Raw genomic sequence first — 23,921 nt, 5'->3', positions numbered from 1 at the left:
TGTGTATTTTGATTTGTCCAATGTGGTAGTGTTTTGTAAAGGTGTGTGTATTTTGACCGCGGCGGTGTGTACCGCCAATGGAATACCGCGGTTGAAAGACTGCTGTGGGGATTTGTGGGTCGGAATGGCATGGGCGTATTTCTGTTGGCGTGACGGTGGAGGTTTGGTCATCGCCTGTTTTGCGCTGGCCGTTGGTGTGGCGGACTTGTGTGGATGTCGGGTTTTTGGCGGTTTGCCAGTTGCGGATCAGAATGACTGTGGCGGTTTACCGCGACCGCGGCGGTGTTATGGCGGTCTTCTGACCGGCGGTAAGCGCCTTTTACCGCCGAGGTCAGAATGACCCCCTTAGTATACACTGCTGCTCCAGTACTGGGACCTCGGGCGCAGCTCTATTAGTGCTCCTCAGTTCACACACTTCATGCCCCTCAGCTATGCCAGTGCCAGGTATCCACATATGCTGCTTGCCAGAGTACACACTGCTTTTCCAGTACTGGGACCTCAGGCGCAGCTCCATCGGTGTACCCCTGTTCGCACACTCCAAGCCCCTCAGACGTCCCAGTGCCAGGAACCCCACACATGCTGTCTGCCAGAGCACCTCCATTCTTACAGTCAGCACACACTGCTGTTCAACTATTAGGACCTCTGGCGCAGCTCCATCACTGCACCTCAGTTCACACATTCCAAGCACCTCAGTCCTGCCAGTGCAAAGAACCCCGCACACGCTGCCTACCAGAGCACCTCTTTTCTTAGAGTCAGTATACACTGCTGCTCCACTACTGGGTCCTCGGGTGCAGATGCAACAGTGCACCACCCTTCACACACTCCAAGCCCCTCAGACCTGCCCCCTCAGACTTGCCAGTGCCAAGAACCCCACACACGGTGCCTTCCAGAGCACCTGTGTTCTTACAGTCCGTACACACTGCTGCTCCAGTTCTGGGACTTTGGGCGCTGCTCCATCAGTGCACCTCAGTTCAAACAGTGCAAGCCCCTCAAGAGTGCCCGTGCCAGGAACCCCACACATGCTGCGTGACAGAGCACCTCCGTTCTTACAGTCAGTACACACTGCAGCTCCAGTACTGGGACCTCGAGTGCAGCTATATCAATGTACATCAGTTCACACACTCCAAGCCCTTCAGACTTGCCTGAGCCAGGAACCCCACACACACTGCCTGCCAGAGCACCTCCGTTCTTACAGTCAGTACACACCGCTTCTCTTGTACTGGCACCTTGGGCACAGCTCCATCAGTCCACCTCAGTTCCCACACCCCATGCCCCTCAGCTGTGCCAGTGCCAGGAACCCCACACACGCTGTCTGCCTGAGCACCTCCATTCTTACAGTCAGTACACACTCCTGTTCCAGTACTGGAACCTTGGGTGCAGCTCTATCATTGCACCTCAGTTCACACACTCCAAGCCCTTCATCCTGTGTCAGTGCCAGAACCCCACACACGCTGCCTGCCAGAGCACCTTAGTTCTTGCAATCAGTACACTCTGCTGCTCCATTACTGGGACCTTGGGTACGGCTCCATTAGTGCACCGCAGTTCGCACACTCCAAGCCCCTCAGCTGTGACAGTGCCAGGAACCCCACACATGCTGCCTGCCAGAGCACCTCTGTTCCTAATCAGTGCACACTGCTGCTCCAGTACTGGGACCTCGGACGCAGCTCCCTCAATGCTCCTCTGTTCACAGACTTGAAGCCCCTCAGCCGTGCCAGTGCCAGGAACCCAATACACGCTGCCTGCTGGAGCAGCTCTGTTCTTACAGTCAATAAACACTGCTGCTCCAGTATTGGGACTTCAGACGCAGCTCCATCAGTGCACCTCAGTTCACACACTCCAAGCCCCTCAGATGTGCCAGTGCCAGGACCCCCATACATGCTGCCTGCCAGAGCACCTCAGCTCTTACTGTCAGTACACACTGCTGCTCCAGAACTGGCACCTTGGGCTCAGCTCCATCAGTGCACCTCAGTTCACACACTCCAAGCCCCTCACTCATGCCAATGCAAACAACCCCACACACGCTGCCTGCCAGTGCACCTCCATTCTCACAGTCAGTTCACACTGCACCTACAGTACTGGGACCTCGAGTGCAGCTGTATCAGTGCTCCTCAGTTCACATACTCCAAGCCCCTCAGCCAGGCCAGTCCAAAGAACCCCACACACGCTTCCTGCTAGAGCACCTCCGTTCTTACAGGCAGTACACACTGCTGCTCCAGTTTTGGGACCTCGGTCGCAGCTCCATCAGTGCACCTCAGTTCACACACTCCATGCCCCTCAGACATGCCAGTGCCAGGAACCCCACGCACGCTGCCTGCCAGAGCACCTCAGTTCTTACAGTCAGTACACACTGCTGATCCAGTACTGGGCACCTGGGCGCAGCTCCACCAGTGCACCTCAGTTTACACACTCCAATCTCTTCAGACCTTCTAGTGCCAGGAACCCAACACACGCTGCCTGCCAGAGCACCTCCGTGCTTACAGTCAGTACATACTGCTGCTACAGTACTGGGAACCACCACAGCTCTGCCAGGATGCATCAACTCTAACTTTCAGAGCACATTTCTTCTCAGTACTAAGGGGTATATTTAAGAAGAGTGGCACACACAGTGCAGCAACACTTTCTTGCGCCCCTTAGTGCCTGCTAATGCCACCAGGTGTGCGCTGTATTTAAAATACGGCGAACCATGGCAGTAGTTTGGGGACTAGTATCAGAATTTTTTACGCTAGTCCGGTGCTTTGTAAGATTAGCATAAAAAATGTTGACACTAATCCTGCAAAGCACGCAAGGGCCCATTGTAACCAATGGAAGGCTCCTTTTAATACCTGCTCTAAATCTTTTAGTTTTCTTTGCAGCTTTTTTTTGCCCCCCCATCAGGGGAATGCCCCCTTTGCATACATTATGCCTGGCGCAGGCATAATGTAATGCAAAGGGTTACAAAGTGGCATAATGCATGCATTCCACCACTTTGTAAATAAGGCATGGCGTTTTTGGCCTTCTAACGTCTGTCATTTACATTTTACTAAAAATCCCTCTTTTTCCTCATCTGTATGTCTAAGCCACAACTTTCTTGTTGGGACCGAAGTGTCTAAGTGGTTTCCCCATTCTGAGTCTGTGGGAAATGTGCCAGTACATACATGCTTAGGTTCTTTCGCTGCTTGTTTCTCTTACCATCTCTCTTTTTTTCTGTAATGTTAATTTTTCTCTCTCTTTTCACAATCCTTTCATTATTTTTTTCCTCTTTATCTTTCGTTTACTAGTTTCCTTCCCTTTTTTTTGTGTCTCGCACGTTTGCTCTAATTCTTCTCTTAGTTGTATTCATTTTCTTGTTCTTTCTTTCCCTTCTTTATTTGCAACTCCGTCTCTTTCTTCCTTTTGCTTGTTGTAATCATTTTGCTTCTATTTTTCTGACCCATCCACTTTCTCTCGTGAGGCCTAGTTATCAATGTGGCAACAGATGCATTGGCACAGAGGCTCAGAGATCTATGGACCTCACTCAACTCTAATTACTGCTGTATTTTTCTACCAAAATTGAGGTCAACCGTTTTTCTTTCTTACTCCAGAGCCCATGACATGGTTACTACACCACTTGTCCTGTCCATCTTTACTCTGGACTTTCTTCTTTCCTTTCACCCTTCAATCTGACCCAAATTATATTTTTGTTATGGTGTTTTCAGTATTACATTGTAATGCCAATAGTTTATTTCTGATAAAGGTTTATAAGATAATTGTATATGTTTTAGAACAGAGGAAGAAGGTAAATGGAAGTGTTTCAGTTAAATGCTGGGCCACTGGAATTATATGGCAGAAAAAGGCAAAATTATGAGGCAGGGTTGACCAATTTATGTGGCAAGAAAAGCGTAGTTATGAATCTACAATAGCTCCAACTCAAGAAAATGCGAGACCTATTGCATTGCAAAAGCTTGTTTTGGTTTGTGCGTATTCTCCTCTGTGACTGCTACGGGTCAGTATGCCTTATTAATTTAACTCGCAGATGGGTCGGAGCTGGTTGGTGCCTTCTCCCAAAGAATCCTGGGCCCTTTTCACCTTTTTTTGAATGCCTTTGATGTCATGCCGAAGCAGGCCCAAAACATCACGTGGCAGACGCCACAACACAAAAATCACAGTACAGTTCTCCCAGACAATGAGCAGCAAATCCTATACAAAAAGCGAACCTCAAACTGTAAGGGCAAGCAAGTGAGCTGCTTCACTCTTTGCTAAGTGCTGAGCGTGCAGAACCACTGCAGAAAGCACTTTTTGTCTGTAGATTTGGGAAAATTCAACCTATAGAACGAAGATCGCAGTCTTGAAGAACAAAGTGTGTTCACCATTCTGATGGTGAGAGGACTATCCCTCTTGATCATCTTAACTAATACTTTTGTCTGTTTTGCCAGTCCACCTATTTTTCAAAAAGCTGTAAATATCCCCGCTATCGTGCATTTTTCAGTTTTGTGCCATACTACTGCCTCCTTTCCCAAAGAGCCACTGCAGGACACCAATTGTCCTACCTGTTGGTGCCCGGCAGTCCTGTCCCCCTGAGATGCCGCCTGGGTAGTTGATTGTGATCACAGCAAAGCTCTGCCCGAGGTGCCAAGGATCTCATAAGGATACCGCATCAGAGTGCACCGACTTCTATGTGCTATAAAGAGTGACTGGCTGCTGAAATAGGACAAATGGGAAGGGAAATCCTTCCAGCCTGCCTCTGTCCATTGTCTATAGAGGAATGCCCTTGCCGCCGCCTGACCTTCTGGAGACTTTTGTACCATTGCCTGCTTAGATGCTCAATCGTCCCACTTTTTATGGGATTATCTGCTGCCAACAATGAGCTACTGCCGGACTCCAATTGCCCTGCACTTTGTTAGTCCAGAAGGGAACACAAGCATCCCCAGGCCAGTTTGTGCTTATTTAGGCTTCATCCGTAGGGTGCAGCTCGAGTCCTATATCACAGCAAGCAAAGGACACGCTTCCCTGTCCTGCATTTGACACTGAGTTGTTAGTACCAGGGCGGAGTGTGCACTAAGTGCACACAGGTGAGAATGGCCTTCGGTGCACACTGGGGATGCGGAGCTATGTGGATGGGGGAGCTAGAAACATACAAGTGAAAGTGAGCTAGGTTCACAGGTGAGGCTTATGCGTTCACGGGTGGAGGATTTCGTGGAAGGCACAGGTAGCGTGCTACATATTTGCAGGTGATCCAATCTAGCTGCACACAGTTAAAAAAGCTAAAGTGTACACGGGTGAGGGGCGTTAGGTGCACAAACACAAGATGTGATGGGATCAGTATATGTACACAGGTGTTAAGATCTTTTAAGAATGTAGATGCAAGAGAACTAGGTGCACACAGGCAAAAGAAGCCCAGGTTCATACATGTGAGGCATGGTTTAGGTGTACACATAAGGCACAGAAGCAAAACGGAGTTAGGTGCATACAGGCTTACAGTTTTTAAAAATGTTCTTCAGGGTAACACCTATCAATAAAGTGCAAAGAGGCTTTTCAGTTGTTGGTATGTGCTATCTACATGGATAACATATTTAGTGTATCGGAAAGTATGTTCAACATATATCCAGGAATGGGCTGATCCAAAGCAGATTGTAGGACATCCAGGAAAAGTAAATGTACACCGAGCCCATCTAAATGCAACTCATTTGCTGAGTCAGTGATTTTTTAAGAAAACCTTTCATGGGTTCAGTCCTCCTAGACCCACAGTGGACAATCCGTAGGCACATCAAACCAACCACTTAAAATAACTAAAAATGTTAATTTCAGAATAGGCAACCAGGTTTTCTGTGCACTCAGTCAGTTGTCATGGGAGAACAAAAAGTGTGTTAGCTGAGTGTCTGCATTTTTTGTGGTGAGACATTTGAGCCTGGGGCCCCGTCTGTGCAGTGCCCTAGGTGTACAGATAGTCTCCGATAGATAGACTGCATATGTGTACCATGTAGGACCAGCCACTGATTAATGATTATTCTTTTGTGAGACAACACCGGGCACAAGGATTAATGACTGGGCACACACTGGTTTTGCTTGAGCATGCAGAGATTCAACCTGGGCTTTTGAGGCTGTAGTAAGGCATTTCGGTTCATGTTCAGGCATCACATATTTGCACATAGGCAAATGGTGGTTGTGGGTAACGTATGACTATCTGGTCATTTGACGCTGTGCCATGCTTTTTAATTTATGTTTTGGAATATGATGACTGTGTCTTGCTTATAACAGTTGTTCTCCTGGTATAAAATGGCTGTCCTTGTGTCCTTTTGTCATTGCAGTCATGGCATATCCTCCATAGTATCCTTTTTTCATTATAAATTAGCATTCATTTTAACTTCAATTAAGTAATTACCTGTAAGCTATCCGTGTCAAACATGATGTGACATCACTTCTTGTGATGTCATCAGGGTTAAAGGTCATGTCCTCGCTTCCTGTTATGAGATCAGAAATCAAATGGTGTGTAATGTCCCTTCTGCTACCCCTGACATTTTGGTGAATCGATGTCCATGATAATGCTCCTGGCACCAAGCTAATCACATCAGTAATAGCTCTCCCCATTACCTCCTGTTTCAGTACTAAAATATATTTGGAAATTATGAGTTCTGAAAATACACACATTTTCATCTCAAAACACTTTTTTTCAATTTTGGTATACATGTATTATTTCAAACAAGCAAAAACTCCTAATTTAGTAGGCTGGGTTGCACATAGGAGAGCTACCAGTAGCTCACAAACTGCTTGTTGGTGACGCCTGTTCTGGAAGCTGTGAATACACCGCCAGAAACTGCAGCTCCCAAATCATGTAGCACTAACTACTAGCAACAATCAAGATGGAATCTGCAGTCTTTAAACTTCCTGATCCTGCACTCAAGCAGCCAGAAACTATGATTCCCAAACCAGAGGAATCTTAATTCCCAAAGAACTTTAGAAAAAGGCGGATGCAGCACGCTCATACCCAGAGGTACAGGAGAAATGCCTTTCTCTAGGCAGGGAGCAAAGGTGCTTCTGATTGGCCTGTTAAAGTTGTGTGCCACCGAGCTAGTGCTTGGAAGGCAGTGTTCATAGTACATCCTTCAGATTTCACCTGGCTGTAAATGGAAAGCAGTGCCGATGCCCTGACAGAGTTCGGTGTTACCTGTAGCACAATAACCGTGGTAACATGCGATTTTTTCAGTGCCTTGTAATTCCCTCACTTTTCAGGCTGTGTTCTGCCTGTCTTATACTAGCGATCTCTCAAGTGGGCTGGGATCTCCCAGTAGTGCAAGTATAGGTCCATGAGTGTGGACTCCAACTCCACTCAGCACTCACTCAGAATGGTTCTGCAAAAGGACAACTAGGGCATCAATAAGAGGAATCTCTCTTTACTTCTAGAACTCATTCAGTATCCTTGGCTGAAACTGCAACATTCATTATGGCCAAAGAGATTCAATCATCCAAAGTAAACGTTTTACAACAGGAGCCTCCATGGTCTGGTATGGTGGAATGCAAAGCGGCTGAGTCAAACCTACAATGCAGGCTTACCTGCAACTCCGCTCCAGCAACAAAGAGCAGATGAGGCAGTTCATCATGCTGTTGCAAAATGTGTCTTCTCAAGACCCCAGATTTTTCAATGTGCAGTATTGCCCAAGCACAAAGAAGCTGCTTTCCATTCGCCCCCAATAACCAAAGAACCTGAAGTGAACTTGCCTCAGAAATGAATACCTCAGATTTCCAGCTTTGTATACTCCTCTGCAGCAGAGCCGTCAGTTACACTGATCACATACACTTCACTGCACAGCAACCTCTCTTCTTCTGTAGATTTTACAGCCCTCACACCCAAGTAGAGTTATCCCCTGATTGCATATGGTGGTAGGTTCTTGCTCATATCATAAACCTGCTCCTTGTTTCACAATGACCGTGCCAGGATCTCCCTTTATGCTTCATGTTGCTTTTGTTGGTCTTGTCATGATCTTTTTTCACAGCTTATAGGAGCTGAAGATAAGTTAATTATTTCTACTAAAAATTATGGGTGTCCAGATTTGGTCCTCGAGAACTGCAGCTAAGCCAGCTTTTCATGATAACAGCTGACCATGTGAATGTGAATGCATTCTATTCAGTGTGTAAGTTATATCATGTGCATAACTTGAAATTGTATTGGCGTTGTAGAGGAATGGCCTTTGGGGGTTTAATACTTTTTGGATGTGTTTTGGGTAGTAGGATCTCACACTAAATGCCACCAATCAGACCTTCTTGTGGTTGGACATAACCGCTCCACAAAGGATGCTTTAGGACACAGGCCAAAGGATAACAGTGAGACATGACTCTCTGTAGTGAAGGTACTCAGGAGTGGTGGAAGCATATGGTACTTCTTAAGTACCATTTCCCTATACAGTAGTCTCAGGCACCATGTACTGTCTATTTATTACACATACAAAAAAGGATTGGCCCAAAGATTTTTCTATTCTAAGTGATGTGTTCTAAAGTCTCCCCTCTGTAAGTGTGGTACAACTTTGTGATCCTGCAACATGGCTGAACGACTTAGACAGGGATGAATTAGAATGTATAAATTGAAAGGATTGGGAATCCTGAGATTAGAGCCTGACAGACATGATGAGTAATCTCAGGAGTGAATTATCTGACACATCCTATGGGCAATGTCAGACGTGACTAGACTGACACAAGTGAAGCAAGCGGCTGGAGAAAATAGGATGGCATGCAAGAGCGGCTGCAAGGGATTGAATACTTCTCTGCTATCAAATTTATACAACGGTGTAAGTTATTAATCACACATCTCAATGTCTTGGTTCTTGCCTCTTTCAAAAGACCAGACAATGCTATCTTAGCCACAAGACGTGCTGTAATATCTCTAAGAGATCTCTAAGAATTAATCTCAGATGCTGGCAATTACTCAAGTGGCATTCCAGGCCATACATTTTTTACCCACTATCCTACCCCAGACAGAGACTAGTCTACAAGCAAATCAGACTATATTCTGCTCCAGTAGGAACAATCCAGCCCAACCTGCCAGGCAAAGTGCCCACTAGATGGAAACACAAGCAGCCCGAGACTGGTGTAAATCTTGCTGAAACACATCTACCTTGCCTGCACATTGTTAGAAACCATTGATTATTTGCAAAAAAGAAAGTCTAGAGAACACACACTGATTGGTCCTCCTTGTGGACAGAAAAATAAAAACATGTAACTGCTACATGCTATCAAAAGGGCACCTATCATTGGGAAAGGAACTGAAAAGGCAGTCTTACCTGCTTTGGGTGGCCTCGGCGGGGCTCCTGACAACGCCCTTCCTGCAATAAAATAGCAAACAGGATGGATTATTATCCTGTCCCACCACCAACTACCTTGAGACCCAGACAGTTATATTGTCAGCTTTTGTCCATTCATCCATAACCACTTAAGATGAGGCAACCTTAGCTAAAAAAACAGACTTCAGAAAAGTCCAATGGTACACTCCACCAAGGAATCCACTGTATTGCGCCGACCTCCTGTGAATTACTCAAAAGAACCATGCCTAGACTGCTGTATTTGACAGACTGAGGGGCATAGTTATGAGCCAGTTTGCGTCACTCTTTCACCATGCAAAGTGGTGCAAAAACTACGCAACTGAAAAATGAGATTCATGAAGCCATGCAAAGCCATCTTGCGTGGCCCTGAGTGCCTTCATAAATCTCAAGTAATGGAACAGAGCGCAAATCACTGCGTTGGATTACTCTGCGCTAGTGAGGCTTTTTCATGGGTGTTGTGTGAGTGTTCCCACACAACATCCATGGATTTTGACGCATTACCAAATTTACCAGAAGTGGTAGACCTGGGAATGCACCAAAAACCTACGCCTCCCTAGGTGAGGTGTAACAAGGAGAAATATCTTTATTTCTCCTCGTTTTTACCTCTATGTGTGCTACATTCTGCAGGGCTTACAGAAAGAGGAAAAAGCCTTAGGGAATTGTTTTTGTGCAGGAAGATTATCCTTCCTGCACAAAAACAATTCTGCATGCAGCGGAGCCATCCTTGCACCACGGTAAAAGGGTGCCTGCATTGACACAAGGCTGCCAAAATGGCGCCAGTGCAGCGGAAAAGGCAGGAATGCACTGTAGTGACGTAAATATGGCACATTCCTGCCCTTTCCCTGTCACGCAGTGCAGCGCACCAAGGTGACTTGCTGCACTGCACTGCACGACAATCTCGTAAGTATGGCCCTGAGTGGGGAGATACGAGCCCATACATTCTTGAAGGTCCATCTTGGAAACTCACTATGAATGTCAATGCTGCGGGCTTTAACGCCGTGGATGGCAGGCCCATGAAGTACTGCACACCAGCTCTGAAAATGGCTCCAGTCTTCCTTCTACAGAGAACCGCTGCCCATGCCAGCAGATTCTCAATACCATCATTATGGATACGTTTTTCCACAGACTTTAATCTCCCTATTCTGAGCATCACAATATAACAGCAATTAATGCAGCAGGCTGACATGACAGGGTCATTGAGCAGTGAGGTGGCTATGAGTGTGATGTGTCAGGATATAAAAACACTGACAAATGTAAGAGAAGGGGGACCCTTTGTGAAAGTCTGAGAGATTTATCACATATAACCTTTCATAATGTAGGCCTCTTACTGATGTGTGCAATATGTCTCTTACTGGAAGCATTTTGGTCAGGATGTTCCATCGCTTACCCTCAAGGTCTTCACACTATCTCTCCTGCAGAAAACAATTAATCTGTGGCAACTTGGCATAGAAAGCATAACACAGAACTTGGTTATCACACATAGAGAGAGTGGGCGCCTTGGTTTCTAAGGACAGTGCTTCCCAAACTGTGGGTCAGTTCCAAGCCAATTTTTGGTGGGTCACAAAATTCCAAGCAATAAATAAAGATACTTTTAAATTCAGTATTTATCTTGTCACATTTACTGTGCTGCAGAGACAGAGGTCAAATGTCAGGCTAAATCTGCTGACAAATTATTGCTTTTTTTTAAGGTCGAGCTGTATTTACAACCTCCTCTCACTTTGCAGTCAGAGAAAAAAATAAAGTGAATAACTTATGTGGCAATCTTGCTGGGGTTTAGGGAATGTGAAACAAAAGGCTATGGGGTGTCCTTTTTGTAACACACAACGAAATGTAAATACCTGTAAATGAACTGTACACATCCAGCAGTTGGGAAAGCAAAAATTAAGTTATTTTTTGTAATTCCTAAGCGTGATGGAAACAAAGATTTTAATAGGATCCAAAAAAATCAAGACATTTTACTTGGTGATGCACAAATGATAAGTATTCACTGAAACCCGTTTTTTACACATTATAATTTCTGCGTATTATAGGTTTATCAAACTGTATGTCTCTGCAACTTTAGTGGCCGTTTCAATGGAAATACACGACCATACAATGGTTTAGTTAAATTAAAAAATCACCTGAATCATGTCCATTAAAGTTAAGTGGACCACAAAACTTTGTTATTTAAAAAATTGGGCCCGTGGTTTTATAAAGTTTGGGAAGAACCACTAAAGGAAATGTGGATCCTGTGCCTTCCTTGGAATATAATCTCTCTTAGACATCTCTCTACCTCCGTTCAGTCATTCAGCACTCTTTGTCTTGTTTTTCTGCCCTTTCATCCCTTTCTCGGTCACTTCAATGTATTTCCCTCCCCTCCACTTTTCCACTCTAGAAATTCAACACCTTTCCCCGTAAAGTGAATAGTGACATTTGCTCAACTGTAATGTCATCTGATCACATAACCTCAAACCCCCTGTACTGGCAAAATATCAATATTCCCTCTTACTCTCTTCCCAGATCCCCTACATTCAGCAGCACACTCGGTGAGACACTGGAAGGTACTGGGGGATGCGCCACTTACTGAAGGACTCCATGGGGGTGGATCGTTTGGGGTCTTCCTGTTGCTTCAAGCTTCCATGATTCTTGACCTTCAGGAAGTTATTATAGATGTTGTCACCTTTGAATGATAGAAGTCAGAAAATAATAACAGGAAAGCTGTTAAAGTCATGGAAGCCGCAAGACACTAAGAGGACAGTGAGACAAAACTGACTCTTTACATCAACCTATCTGCTCTAGGACTTCATGGACCATGCCTCAACGTGTCAGATGAGGTATGTCACATTGTTAGCTGTCCATGTAGGGAGGCCTTGCTTCGAAGGTTTAGTTAGCACCACTTCCAACGAGTGGTATGTATATGTATGTGTTCTACATCTGTCAGTACCTCAGCTTTGCAACAGGCTCGGGAAATGAAAAATAGCTTCCTATGTGTGCTTAGGCGTCAGGGGTACTACCCAACGCTAATGACCCTTTGGATATATGTTCACTGGATTTTAGTGTAAATTTCTTATTTTTCAGGGACGTTGCGCTGTATGATCCATGCAGCAGGGTTCAGAAGGTCTAATGAGAAGAGGTAAACCTCTCTTGCTTAGGTTGAAGTCAAAATGTGTGTCTGTGGGTGCTAAGGATGGCACATTTTCTATGATGCAGCTTGATTAATCCATAATACCTCCATTTAATGTCTGTTAAACATACCTATTACTAACAGTATGCACAGAGTGGGCTTTGGGTCTGTCCCTTTTTTTATCACTGGCTTTCTTTAACTAGCCTGTGTCAGCCACTGGGTTTAGGCTTTGTCAATCACATCCCGGCCAAGCCTAGGGGCAAATTCATCTGTCACCTAATTCTACTGGCCGTTTGGGAGTATCCTTCCACCTCCATTAGAATGCTTTCACTGGAAGAGGGGCTAATTTACAACTATAGCCCTCTCTATCTGATGTTGCTGGCTCTCTCTAATCTACTCACACTACATGCATTAGCTCATTAAACCCAGACCTACTGCTCTACTAATGTGTTTTTTCTGCGCTCCTGTTGTTGTTCTATTTACAATTTGCAAGTGCTGTTCAAGGGTGCTCCTGCCTATTGGCAAATGCCTCAGAGTTGTTGGAGAAGAATCAGCCACATAACAGGTGTGCCTAGCGTGTGACTAACTATGCCCAGCTGCACCTCCATCTTGGAGTTATCTGCCCCAAGGAATTTATTTGAACAAAGATCTCTGGCGAAAGCTTTATTAAAAACTAAAGAAAAGGCAACGTTCACGATGTACATTATGGAGAAAAAAAGGAAATATCATTACCTTTCATATATGATCTAGATTCCTGGTGGCAATATGATTCAAATCGAGTAAGTTGATTTGAGTGAAGTTTATGTTTTTTAATTGGGGGACACTGGATTACAGAAGGATACCGATGCTAAAAGTAAAATAGTTATGTAGGAAAGATTCGCATAATCAGAAGCATGCTTGTAAAGAAGACTGATTTATGGTGAACACTAGAAGAAGACTGATTTATGGTGAACACTAGAATAGACACAAAAGTTCTCAGGTTCTATGTACTTCAGTATGACGAGATACCGTCATTATGCTATAGTGTCTTTTTTGCTATAGATTCATGTGGGAATTAAATTAGATTTTTGGTAGAAAGTAGATTGTATTTTTAACCAATCTCATTCAATTTTGTTTATATACCACACCTGACCATACCGCTCATAATGCATGTAGCACCTGCTCCAGCCATTTTATGGTTCAACTCTGTTTATTACTTTCAACAAACTAACACATCCACTCACCTACAAATGTTGGCTGGTGTGGATCGAATAGACAGGAATGGGGGGGTGAGATGGGACAGGAGGGTAGTGGTGTCAGGAGAAGAGAACTTGGGTAAGGGAAAATAATGAGGGGAAGCAAGGCATGGATATATCTCCCCACGAGCTTAGCCAATGAAGTTGGGGCAGTCTAAGGTAAGTCTCTGGGTCATGTGAGTCCACCATTCCCTGGCAGATGATTAATAGTGGTGTCGGTAGCAAACGGCAGATATTTTAATCAACACAGTCAGACCTGTGTGCACAGGAGCTTCAGTGGATATGCAGAATTAAAAAGAAACAATTTGGAACTCGAGTATTTTTTTTTCATAAATCTGTGTGTACTGGCTATTGAGTGTACTCTTGTGAATATACTTTTATCAAAAATCTCTATTTATTGACCGTTCTCAAACAAAAAAGGTTATGCCTAATTCTTTATATGTTTTCGAATTACAGCGTGAGAAGATCATATTATACATTCTCCTGAAGATGGGATTTTTATCCTGAAACGCGTCGGGAACATGATTGAGGATATTTACAAATTAAAATATAGCGTGTTAAATTTATATGGAGAACAACTGTGAATTGAAGGCTCCACTCTAAATAATGAGAGAATGGATTGAAAAACTCTAACAGCGTGTGCATTTCAGAGGATGAGAGACTAGTCTTATTTATGATTTAAATGATTTGCTTCCATGCAGATCAGGGATTGTACTACTGAATATCGACACTTAAAATATCGTGGAACAGGAATATCAAGGACAGAATATCGAAAGATAAAATAATAAAATATGAGTGCTTAAAGGGAAGTATAGATTTACTATTCTTAACTCCACATCTATGTACCTCGAAGGTATATGTGCTGCATAGGTACATATATGTGGAGTTAGGTACAGAAAATCTAGACTTACCTATCAATATTTTTTTCGATATTTTTTCCTTGATATTCTATCTCGTCTATCTTGTGGGTTTTCTATTCCGGATGTACGCTCCATTCAGAAGTATAAAAGTACACCAATAAACATTTAAAACGTAGATCAAAACAATTACCTAATTACAGCATAAAATCTCTTGGGAGAAAATACTTTTTATTGACAACATTATTTGATGTGTCTACCGCTTCTGTTGCTGACATGCTCTGGACACACCCCGTTGCCCCTCAGTTTCAGTTTTGTTATTGCTTCACCAAACTTTCCTTTCCTCACTGCCTCCTCTGATGAGTGCACAATGCTGAAAATATACATTCTGTCTTCACCCCCATGCTTCTTTGTTTTAATAATATGGTGAAAAATGCAAAGACAAAGAATAATGGAGAAGGACACACATAAATAAACAGCCTTATAGTATTTGTCAAGGAAACACCAACAAACGTCCTAACAAAATGCACTGAAGAAACTACGTATGTGACAAAATACAATTTTGACCGAAGCTATCCAACTACAGCCACAAGATCACTTATGGATTTCTCAAAGATCCCCATATAAAGTGTGTAAAGTGTTTGATCTGTTTTATTTGAATTCATTGCAATCCAACTCCAACTGCACGTGAGCTGCCTCAAAGGCCTATCTAGTCTAAGACTCATGCCGACTGAAATGACTTTCAAAAATGTTAACACATATTCTGGCAAAAACGCATAAGGCCCTCATCTTACTAAAAAGGAATTAATTTCGATTTTCAATTTCAGATAGTTTTGATTTTAAGGCATTAAAAATTGTATCTATAGTACCTGTGCTAATAATTTGTTAACTCTATATTGTATTGTAATTCTTTTAATCTAGTGCTTCATACCACAGAAGAGGCACTGAGGGGCACTTGTGGGCAGGTAGCGTACTCCTCCATGGGTGCTCTACGGATAGAAGAGTGTGCATTTGTATTGACTGAATTTTTAATGTTTTGATGTTGTACCTACATGGCAGATTTATGGTATCCCTGTGTTTAGTCAACACACTAATACATGCACTTAAAGCACAAAGAAGTGAGAGATGCGACACTTAAGCTGTAACACACTAGTGTATGAATGAAAAGTGTGAGGATGCATTGTTGCCTTTGTGGAAAGTGTCTTGGTACCATGCATGTTTCTCAGAGACTGCTCAAAAATGTGTCAGAGCAAGCACATAACTTCCCTTACGCATGGGTGTAGGACAAAAGTGTGAGAAAAGCTGTAGTTGTGCATGCCTGCTGAGACCTATGAGTTTTGGACTGTACTGTATCATAGTTCATGTAACATTGAGTATAGACATAGGAAGTGCCTAGAGCTGAAAGAAGGTTACCCTCCGGGCCCTGATCGTGCATCATTTGCAGCATATGCTCAGATGAGTCGACTGTGGAACAACAGCAAATCAACCAGTATATATTAGCAACAATACTATGGGGGTCATTCTGACCCTGGCGGTCATCGACCGCCAGGGTCGACGACCACGGAAGCACCGCCAACAGGCTGGTGGTGCTTCCTAATATATTCCGACCGCGGCTGTGAAGCCGCGGTCGCCCAGCCGGGTCCGGCGGTTACCCGCCGGATTACCCCCGGCTGGGAGAATCCTCCATGGCGGCGCTGCTTGCAGCGCCGCCATGGGGATTCTGACCCCCTTCCCGCCAGCCTGTTTCTGCCGGTTTTCACCGCCAGAACCAGGATGGCAGGAACGGGTGTCGTGGGGCCCCTGGGGGCCCCTGCACTGCCCATGCCACTGGCATGGGCAGTGCAGGGGCCCCCTAACAGGGCCCCAGAAAGATATTCACTGTCTGCATTGCAGACAGTGAAAATCGCGACGGGTGCAACTGCACCCGTCGCACCCCTGCAACTCCGCCGGCTCCATTCGGAGCCGGCTTCATTGTTGCAGGGCCTTTCCCGCTGGGCCAGCGGGTGCTCCTTTGGCGGGCGCCCGCCGGCCCAGCGGGAAAGCCAGAATGGCCTCCGCGGTCTTTTGACCGCAGAGCGGCCAAGTGGCGGTTCCCGCTTGGCGGGCGGCGACCCCCTATATCTCTGAGTCCACCCGAGGCAGGAGGGAACGGCCCATAGGTATAATTCATACAGTCAGAGTGAATACTCTGTTGGGTTACCATGAAGCGGCAGTAGAACAGCTATTAACCACTCAGCCGTAGTACATGCTCTCCGCCCTGGTGTAGCAGGAAGCAACCCACTGGAGTCAGCATGAAACAACCAGCCATGGTACGTGCTCCGAAGAGCCACCCAGGAGAGACAGGGAACTGCCAATAGGAATCGGCATTATGCAGGCGGCCATAGTATGTGCTCATGAGCCCACTATGGAGTGACAAAATGGCAAACATTAGAAGATCTCTCATATTATATTATCTCTTCTCTGACTAGTATAAAACTATAGCCAATGATAATTTTCATGAACTAGGTAGATTTCTTTAATTTTGGGGGCACTAATGAGCATGTTCTAAGATGGACGCCTAATACTGGTGCTCCAGCTATCACCTAAGTTTCATCAAATTCTACTGCTTTTCTAAAATGTACTTCCTTTCAAACCAGTTCTTAGATGCGGCTCATAACTGGCGCGCCTCTATGAAGGACCGGTCCTATCAATAGATGGAGTGGGGCTGAGGGCTTGTAGGTGAGTCTCTTGCACCATTTCAATTTCCCCTGATCCTCCAAGTTTTCATGTCTTAACTTTGAGTTTTGCATGACCTCACGTGAAAAGGTAGCTGAAACCCCAGGATGAAAGAGTGCCAAGGGAATATAGTGACCACCAGGGTTTGAGGAGTCAGGACCCAGGGGGTGGGGGACAGAGCCTTCTTGTTGTGGAGTCATTCCTCTGGAAGTGACACGGAGGACCACCTCTTCTTCCGAGAGCACCCAAGAAATGGTTAATCTGACTGAAAATCCTTCGAGGGTCTAAACTGGGCACAGATCAAATGAGTCAAGCGGTCTCGAATGTGGTGAGCAATCTCCTGTGACGCCAGCCGTCACGAGCACCCAAAAATATAACTTTATATTTACAATCAAAGGAACTGTTAAGGTATATTGCATCCATAAAATGTTTAGTCTCCATGGCGAAAATTGGTTATTTCGTAAGCAGTCCTTGTCCGGTTGGGGCTAAACAAGAATCCATTATTTAATTGCAAAAATAGTGAGTTCCGTCAAGGAGGTTTTCCCAAAGCATAAGAATGTCTTTTGTAAATCGTATTTGACCTGTGTGATATTGTTTTTAAATCAGCATGAAACTGCCTTCAGTCTGCATGATATTGCTGTTAAATCGACCTGCTATTACGCCTTAATAACCGTGCCTTTGGTCACCATATGCTTAGAAGCAGTGTTATTCTGTTTATTGTGACAACACGGATGAAATGCCCCTCTAACCAAGAGGAAATTTCCAGCATAATAATCCGTGGTAATTCAGTATAATAAGCGTTAAAATTTGCTTAATCGGCATGTGATTGCTCCTAAATCAACTTGGAGTTTCTTTATAATACGCATATAATTATTACGTGAAGCGGCGGCACGCGACTGCTCACGGCGACAATCAGCAGGACGTGTCCCTCTAAACGGGAGACCCGAACGTGGCATTCCAAATTAACCAACATGAAATTCCCCCAATTAAAACCCACCACCCTGTTCTTACCGGTTATATTAGCACCAGAACGCGCCTAAAGGCGATAGTGGTAAAACGTGGGCGCACAATCTGGAAGGACTGGCGGGAGGAGGGAGCTACCTGTTGATCTCTAGGCGCAAGGAATGAATGCATCATGACACTGCAGTGAGTTCACAAGCTGAAGTGTGTTTTATGTGCGTTTCGAACAGCGGTATAAACAAATACGGCCCACTTGTTAGGGTAGATTCATTTGTCGTGGTTTCATGCGATGAAGAAACCCACTCAAGCATTTATTTCCCAAAGGATCCGGAGAGGCCCAAACTTGTATGGGCATGCAGAACCCACCTGTGTTCCATAGAGTGAAAAGGTTCCCCTCCACCAGAAAGTGGGTATTGATGGGAGGGGTATCCAGGCGCCGACATTACAGGGGGTAATCTAGAGATAGACTGTTGCCTTAAGGGATGGGACACCCAGCCCCATCTCAAAACTACAGCGATACCCTAGAGAGGCCAGGAATTAAATGGAGGATGCAGAAATAACTTTCCTGACTTCCAAGTGGCAGGTGTTCTCCAAGATGTCAAGGACTGAAAAGCAAAGAACGGCAAGGTTCCATCTCCACCCTACGTGGTACAGAGAGGCCTGTGACTGTGGGGACAATGAACCTGAACTCGCCTCTTATTCATATGAGTGGTACTTCTGGAAAGACGATGACTGGCGTGAACTTGAGCCGACAGGCACCCGCTCCCACTCTAGCCCCATTGAGTCCACGCAGTGAACGGGTGCGGGGACCTGTGAGGCGAGTTGAGGCGCAAAGGCGGGAAATTTGTAGTGTCCCTTCTCCATTCGCCGTTTCTCTACCTTCTCTGCTTGTTGCCTCCGTGCCCCTCCTCCATTTGGCTTCTGGCAGTGGGTGCAGGTTGCCATATACGCCCTGCTGGTCCATCTCGCGAGTTGGCCCCCTCAATGACGACTAGACGGGTTCGGCTCCGATAGCACCTCTCAAACACAAATTGCTCTATCCGAGGCCTCTCTCAGTGATGGGCTCTATTTCTTGTGTTATTTTTAGCTTGTTACGTATGAGCTGGAGACACAGGAAATGCACGCGAGCAGCCACGAAGAACCTGATGCAAATGCCAACCTACAACACATCTAAGCAGAAGAGACTGCTAATCTGGAATTACTCAAACTCTCCCATCAGTGGTCTCCTCGCAGAAAGATAGGCTGCCACCATTGGATTTATTTTCTTCTTACAGAGCTCGCAAGTATCCCAGGTCTTTGTGTGAGTAGCTCGCCCAGCCAAAGGGTTTCTTTGCATTCTGGGGCTTGTTCTACCGATTTTATAATTAAATACTGTTATCACCAAGTATATCCTTAAGTAGCAGGAAACCTTCGGCAAACTGGCTCTCTAAATACTTCTTTATCATACCACAACTGAACATAACATAACATACTCAGGACTACAAATCTCAGGTTGAAAATAAAATAAATAAAAACATGGACTGGATGAATTGTGTACCTGGGTTTTTACTAACTCCTCGGGCATTAACTTAGCATGCCCCCAATTCTGCGAAACAACTCTTGTGGGCATCTTAACGACCCCAGGTTGGCACTCCTGGTTGAGCTCTGTCTGTGTACGTCACCTTTAAACTACTGACTGCTACCTCGTATTTAGTTCACTTTTTAGGAGTTTTTGTGAGGCAAGGTAAACCACAAAATTTGTCACCTCCTAGAGTGAGGTGCGTGCCAAACCAGGAGACAGACAAGACCTATAAATTCTAAGAAAGCTTGGAGCTGGTGTTCATGGACTGGGTCAGTAGTGTCTACACTCTTCGAATGTCCCCAAAGATGATAAAGTCTTAAAGTAGAATGCCAAATGTTAGAACCGGCATCCTTGGAATGGTTTCCCATCTTTTTTGCCTCTGCTTCCTGTATTTTTGACTCCATGCTGGGTTTCATTTTTGCTGGTTTTGGTACTCTGGGCACTTTCCTCTGCTAAAGTGCGAGTGCTCCCTGTGTAAATTGTCATTATGATTGGTTATCCTGATTGGCATATTTGATTTACTGGTAAGTCCCTAGTAAAGCGCACTGGAGGTTCCCAGGGCCTGTAAATCAAATGCTACTAGTGGGCTTGCAGCACTCATTGTACCATCCACATGAGTAGCCCTGTAAACATGACTTAGACCTGTCACTGCAGTGTCTGTGTGTGTAGTTTTGCACTGCCAATTCGACCTGGCAAGTGCATCAACTTGCCAGGCCCAAATATTTCCTTTGGTTACATATAAGTCACCCCTATAGTAGGCCCTAGGTAGCACACTGGGCAGGCAGGATGCAGTGTATTTAAAAGGTAGGAAATGTACTGGTATGTTTTACATGTCCTAGTAGTGAAATACTGCCAAACTTGTTTTTCACTATTGCATGGCCTATCTCCCTCATAGGTTAACATGGGGATTGCTTTTAAATATCTTTGAAGTGGAGTTTCCTATTGGGAGCAGGCAGAGATATGGAATTTGGGGTCTCTGAACTCACCATTTAAAAATACATCTTTTGGTAAAGTTGTTTTTTAGATTGTCTGTTTGAAAATGCCACTTTTAGAAAGTGGACATTTTCTTGTTTAACCATTCTGTACCTCTGCATGGCTGCTGAATCCACGTCTGGGTCAGACTGCCAGTTGGGCTGTTTGTGAATTCACTCTAGACAGTAACACAAAGTGCACTGAGGTGAGTCCACCATCTCCTTATGAGTCTTCCTGGGCTAGAGTGGGAGTGAGGAGCTGTCATCTGCACTTGATAGGGCTGTGTCTGTCCCCTCACAATACAGTCTGCATCCCCCTAGAGTGTAGCTGGGGCAGGGCAAGGAAAAGACAGGGTCTTGTGCACTACAAAGACTTTTCTTTGAAGTCTGCCTACTTCAAAGGCAGAAATTAGTATAAGTAGTGGACCCAAAACCCCAGACTTTTAGAATACGTCTGGATCAAGAGGAACCTCTGCCAAAGAGAAGAGCTAAAGAGCTGTGAGGAAGAGTACTGCCCCTTTGCTGTGTGTGCTTTGCTGGGTTGGCCTGCAGTTGCTATTTCTGCCTTAAAGAGGATAAAGACTGGACTTTGCTGTGTATCCTGCTTGTGAAGTTTCACCAAGGGCTTGGACTGAGTTTGGCTCCTATTAAGACGTCTCAGGGCCATCAAAGACTTCACTACCAGCACCTGGACTCTCTTTCTGAGACCGCTGACTTGCCAAGTGGTAACAACTCCAGTCCCTGGGCCCTTGGAAGTGAGTTGTCGTGTAACCTGGCACACCGACTCTGGACGGCTCCAGAACTGGCACTGCTGAACCACTCCACGACGCAGCCTGCACCTGAACCCGTGGTCCTCGCTGGAGTGGACAACTGTGATGAACGCTGCCAGTCTGACGCTGCTGCAATACCACTGAAGTCCTGTGACATCATGATTCCCGAGTGCTGCGTCACTGACGTCCGTGATGCCTATCTCGGCCGTGGCGGCCGTGGCCCCGCGGTGTGACCGCGAACCAGAGAGGTCACCTAACACGTCTTGACCTGCCGGATTCATCACTCTGCTGTATCCTAAGGAACAACACCTCGCCCTTACGAAACTTCATCTTCCCTGCTCCGCAGCATGGAACCAAAACTATACCAGATCCAGCTACACCTCTCTCCCCGACTCTACGCAACAGCCTTGTTCTCTCATAAATCACTAAAGGTACTGTATGTCGGATCCGTGCGACTCTACGACCGGTGCCGCCCTCCCTCACGAGTGCTGTTGGATTGTTAGGAACAACTCCGTCAAGACGTTGTGATAGCCCCAGTTGGAGCAATTGTGTTTCTAAGCGCTATATTGAAGTTTAACATTTTAAAATCAATATTTCTATTTGTATATGTTGAATTTTTGTCACTTTGGTCTTGTTTAATTTAGATAAATATAGGCTATTTTTCTAAACTGGTGTGCAGTCATTTTGTGGTGTTTTCACTGTGTTAATGTATGTCTTTGTGCAAATACTTTACACATTGCCTCTGAGATAACCCTGACTGCTTGTGCCAAGCTACAAAGGGGGTGAGCAGGTGTTACCTGAGCTGTGCATCTCCCTTACCCTGACTAGAGTGAGGGTCCCTATTTGGACAGGGTGTAAACTGACTGTAACTAGAGACCCCATTACTAACACCAAACAACTGGTGTCGGTCCTAGGCGTTGGACAAGTTGGGAGAAGCAGGTGGTCACCAGATAAAGGTACCCGGGAAACCTATCATGACCTCTGGAATGAGACTGAAGAAATTAGCTGAAGACTGAACAGATGAGATGCCTTTTCAAGTATCCCCTGAATTTCAGGAGGTGTTTGTACAATTTCTGGACAGTTGTAAAGTGTTCTCGATGGTGTGACCTTGTACATGGAGAAAGTTTCCAACAAATCATTACTGTTCTGAAAGACGGATGCCAGTAGATTCACAGCAGCAATTTTTAGATGCTTTGTTAGCTGGTGACTAATTTTCAGTTAGCTACCTGGAGGTGTTTGTGAGTGATACAAGCAACTTTAATTGTGATCCCTCTGTGATCCGGAACAATGTAGAAATCTGAGAACAGAAATGATGTGATCATACGCCCTAAATTTGATTTATGATTCATTTGTGCTTTCATGTGTTTCTTCTATTTTTGTACTTGCATTGAAGACTTTCACCTTCTGACCGTGGCCTCTGGTTACATTCTGCATCAACCAATGGCCTCTGCACTTGCTTGATACATCTTTCAGGGGAGAGAGCCTCTGAGGTTTTCTTTTCCTGATATACATCAGAGTCCAATATTTCACTTAAGTTGTTTTTTTATTCCTCTAGATGAATTCCAATCCAAAATTTGCTCCAGTTTCAGTTTTTCAGTTTTCTCAGTCAACACGTGTTTCGTCTGGGGAATACCCCTTGACTTCCTTAGGACTTACTATAACCAAACATATTCAACAAATGCATAATAAATATACATAAATTGTTCTCAATACATTACATCTCCTGTGTCCATGCAATGTGACCATGTGATCCCAATGTCAAAATGTGAAAACCGTACACTCAACTGTCAAGAATATTCATCCCCACTTGTGACTTCTCAAAGCTTGTACGATGTCCGTTATTGAAAACCAAAATGAATATCTAAAAGTGCTACAAAAACCTTATCCTTCCTGTGAAAATGGTGTAACTAGATAATCTACCTACATCTTGAAAACAATGGAGAAATATATCTGTTTCATTCTTAAAGTCAATTTCATATATTTTGCCCGTCGTTCTTATTAATCATGTTAATACGTGTAATAATTTCGACCTTCTCCTAACACGTCTTCCGCGATATATCCAATACTGTCACGTACCTGTATCTGACACCGCTAGACCATTGATTTCTAAACATATTAAGGAATGAGGAATCTAGTGATGTTAATAAGGTTATGGTAGTTTATGAGGATTATTTTAAGGTAAGGGATAAACATAATAATGATGATTGGAAGATGATAGTATATATATTTCAATAATAATATATTCTAAGTGATGAGATGCGATAAATACTTCTCTGCTTATAGCAGAAGAAGTAGTTATCAAGCGAATAGGTTTGAGGTTTGCACATAATATATGTTAATAGAGAGTGGTGCAAGTCTGATCTCTATATTTCACAAGGGAAGACATAAATAAATGAAAGAACGGGTTCGAGGCTTGCGTACAACACGTGTTAATAGAAAGTAGAGCTAGTCCGCTCTCTATGTTTGATGAGGTTAAATATAAG

At 44.6% G+C, this 23,921-nt stretch overlaps 1 protein-coding gene across 1 annotated transcript in view; it reads right to left on the bottom strand.

The window, feature by feature from the left end:
- Positions 1–19,200, bottom strand: part of LOC138292885 (hepatic lectin-like) — a 107,632-nt gene extending 88,432 nt beyond the window's left edge. The window contains exons 1-3 of the mRNA XM_069231737.1: positions 19,016–19,200; positions 11,830–11,925; positions 9,228–9,269 (exon numbers count right to left, since the gene is read on the bottom strand). Coding sequence (XP_069087838.1) covers positions 9,228–9,269; positions 11,830–11,925; positions 19,016–19,100 — 223 coding nt within the window. The 5' untranslated portion in view covers positions 19,101–19,200. The remainder of the gene's footprint in view (positions 1–9,227; positions 9,270–11,829; positions 11,926–19,015) is intronic.
- Between the last annotated feature and the right edge of the window lie 4,721 nt (positions 19,201–23,921).

This window comes from Pleurodeles waltl, chromosome 4_2 (assembly GCF_031143425.1).
Source record: "Pleurodeles waltl isolate 20211129_DDA chromosome 4_2, aPleWal1.hap1.20221129, whole genome shotgun sequence".
Taxonomy (NCBI): domain Eukaryota; kingdom Metazoa; phylum Chordata; class Amphibia; order Caudata; family Salamandridae; genus Pleurodeles; species Pleurodeles waltl.
The sequence above is the reverse complement of the archived record's forward strand: the minus strand, read 5'-3'. Positions and strand labels throughout refer to the sequence as shown.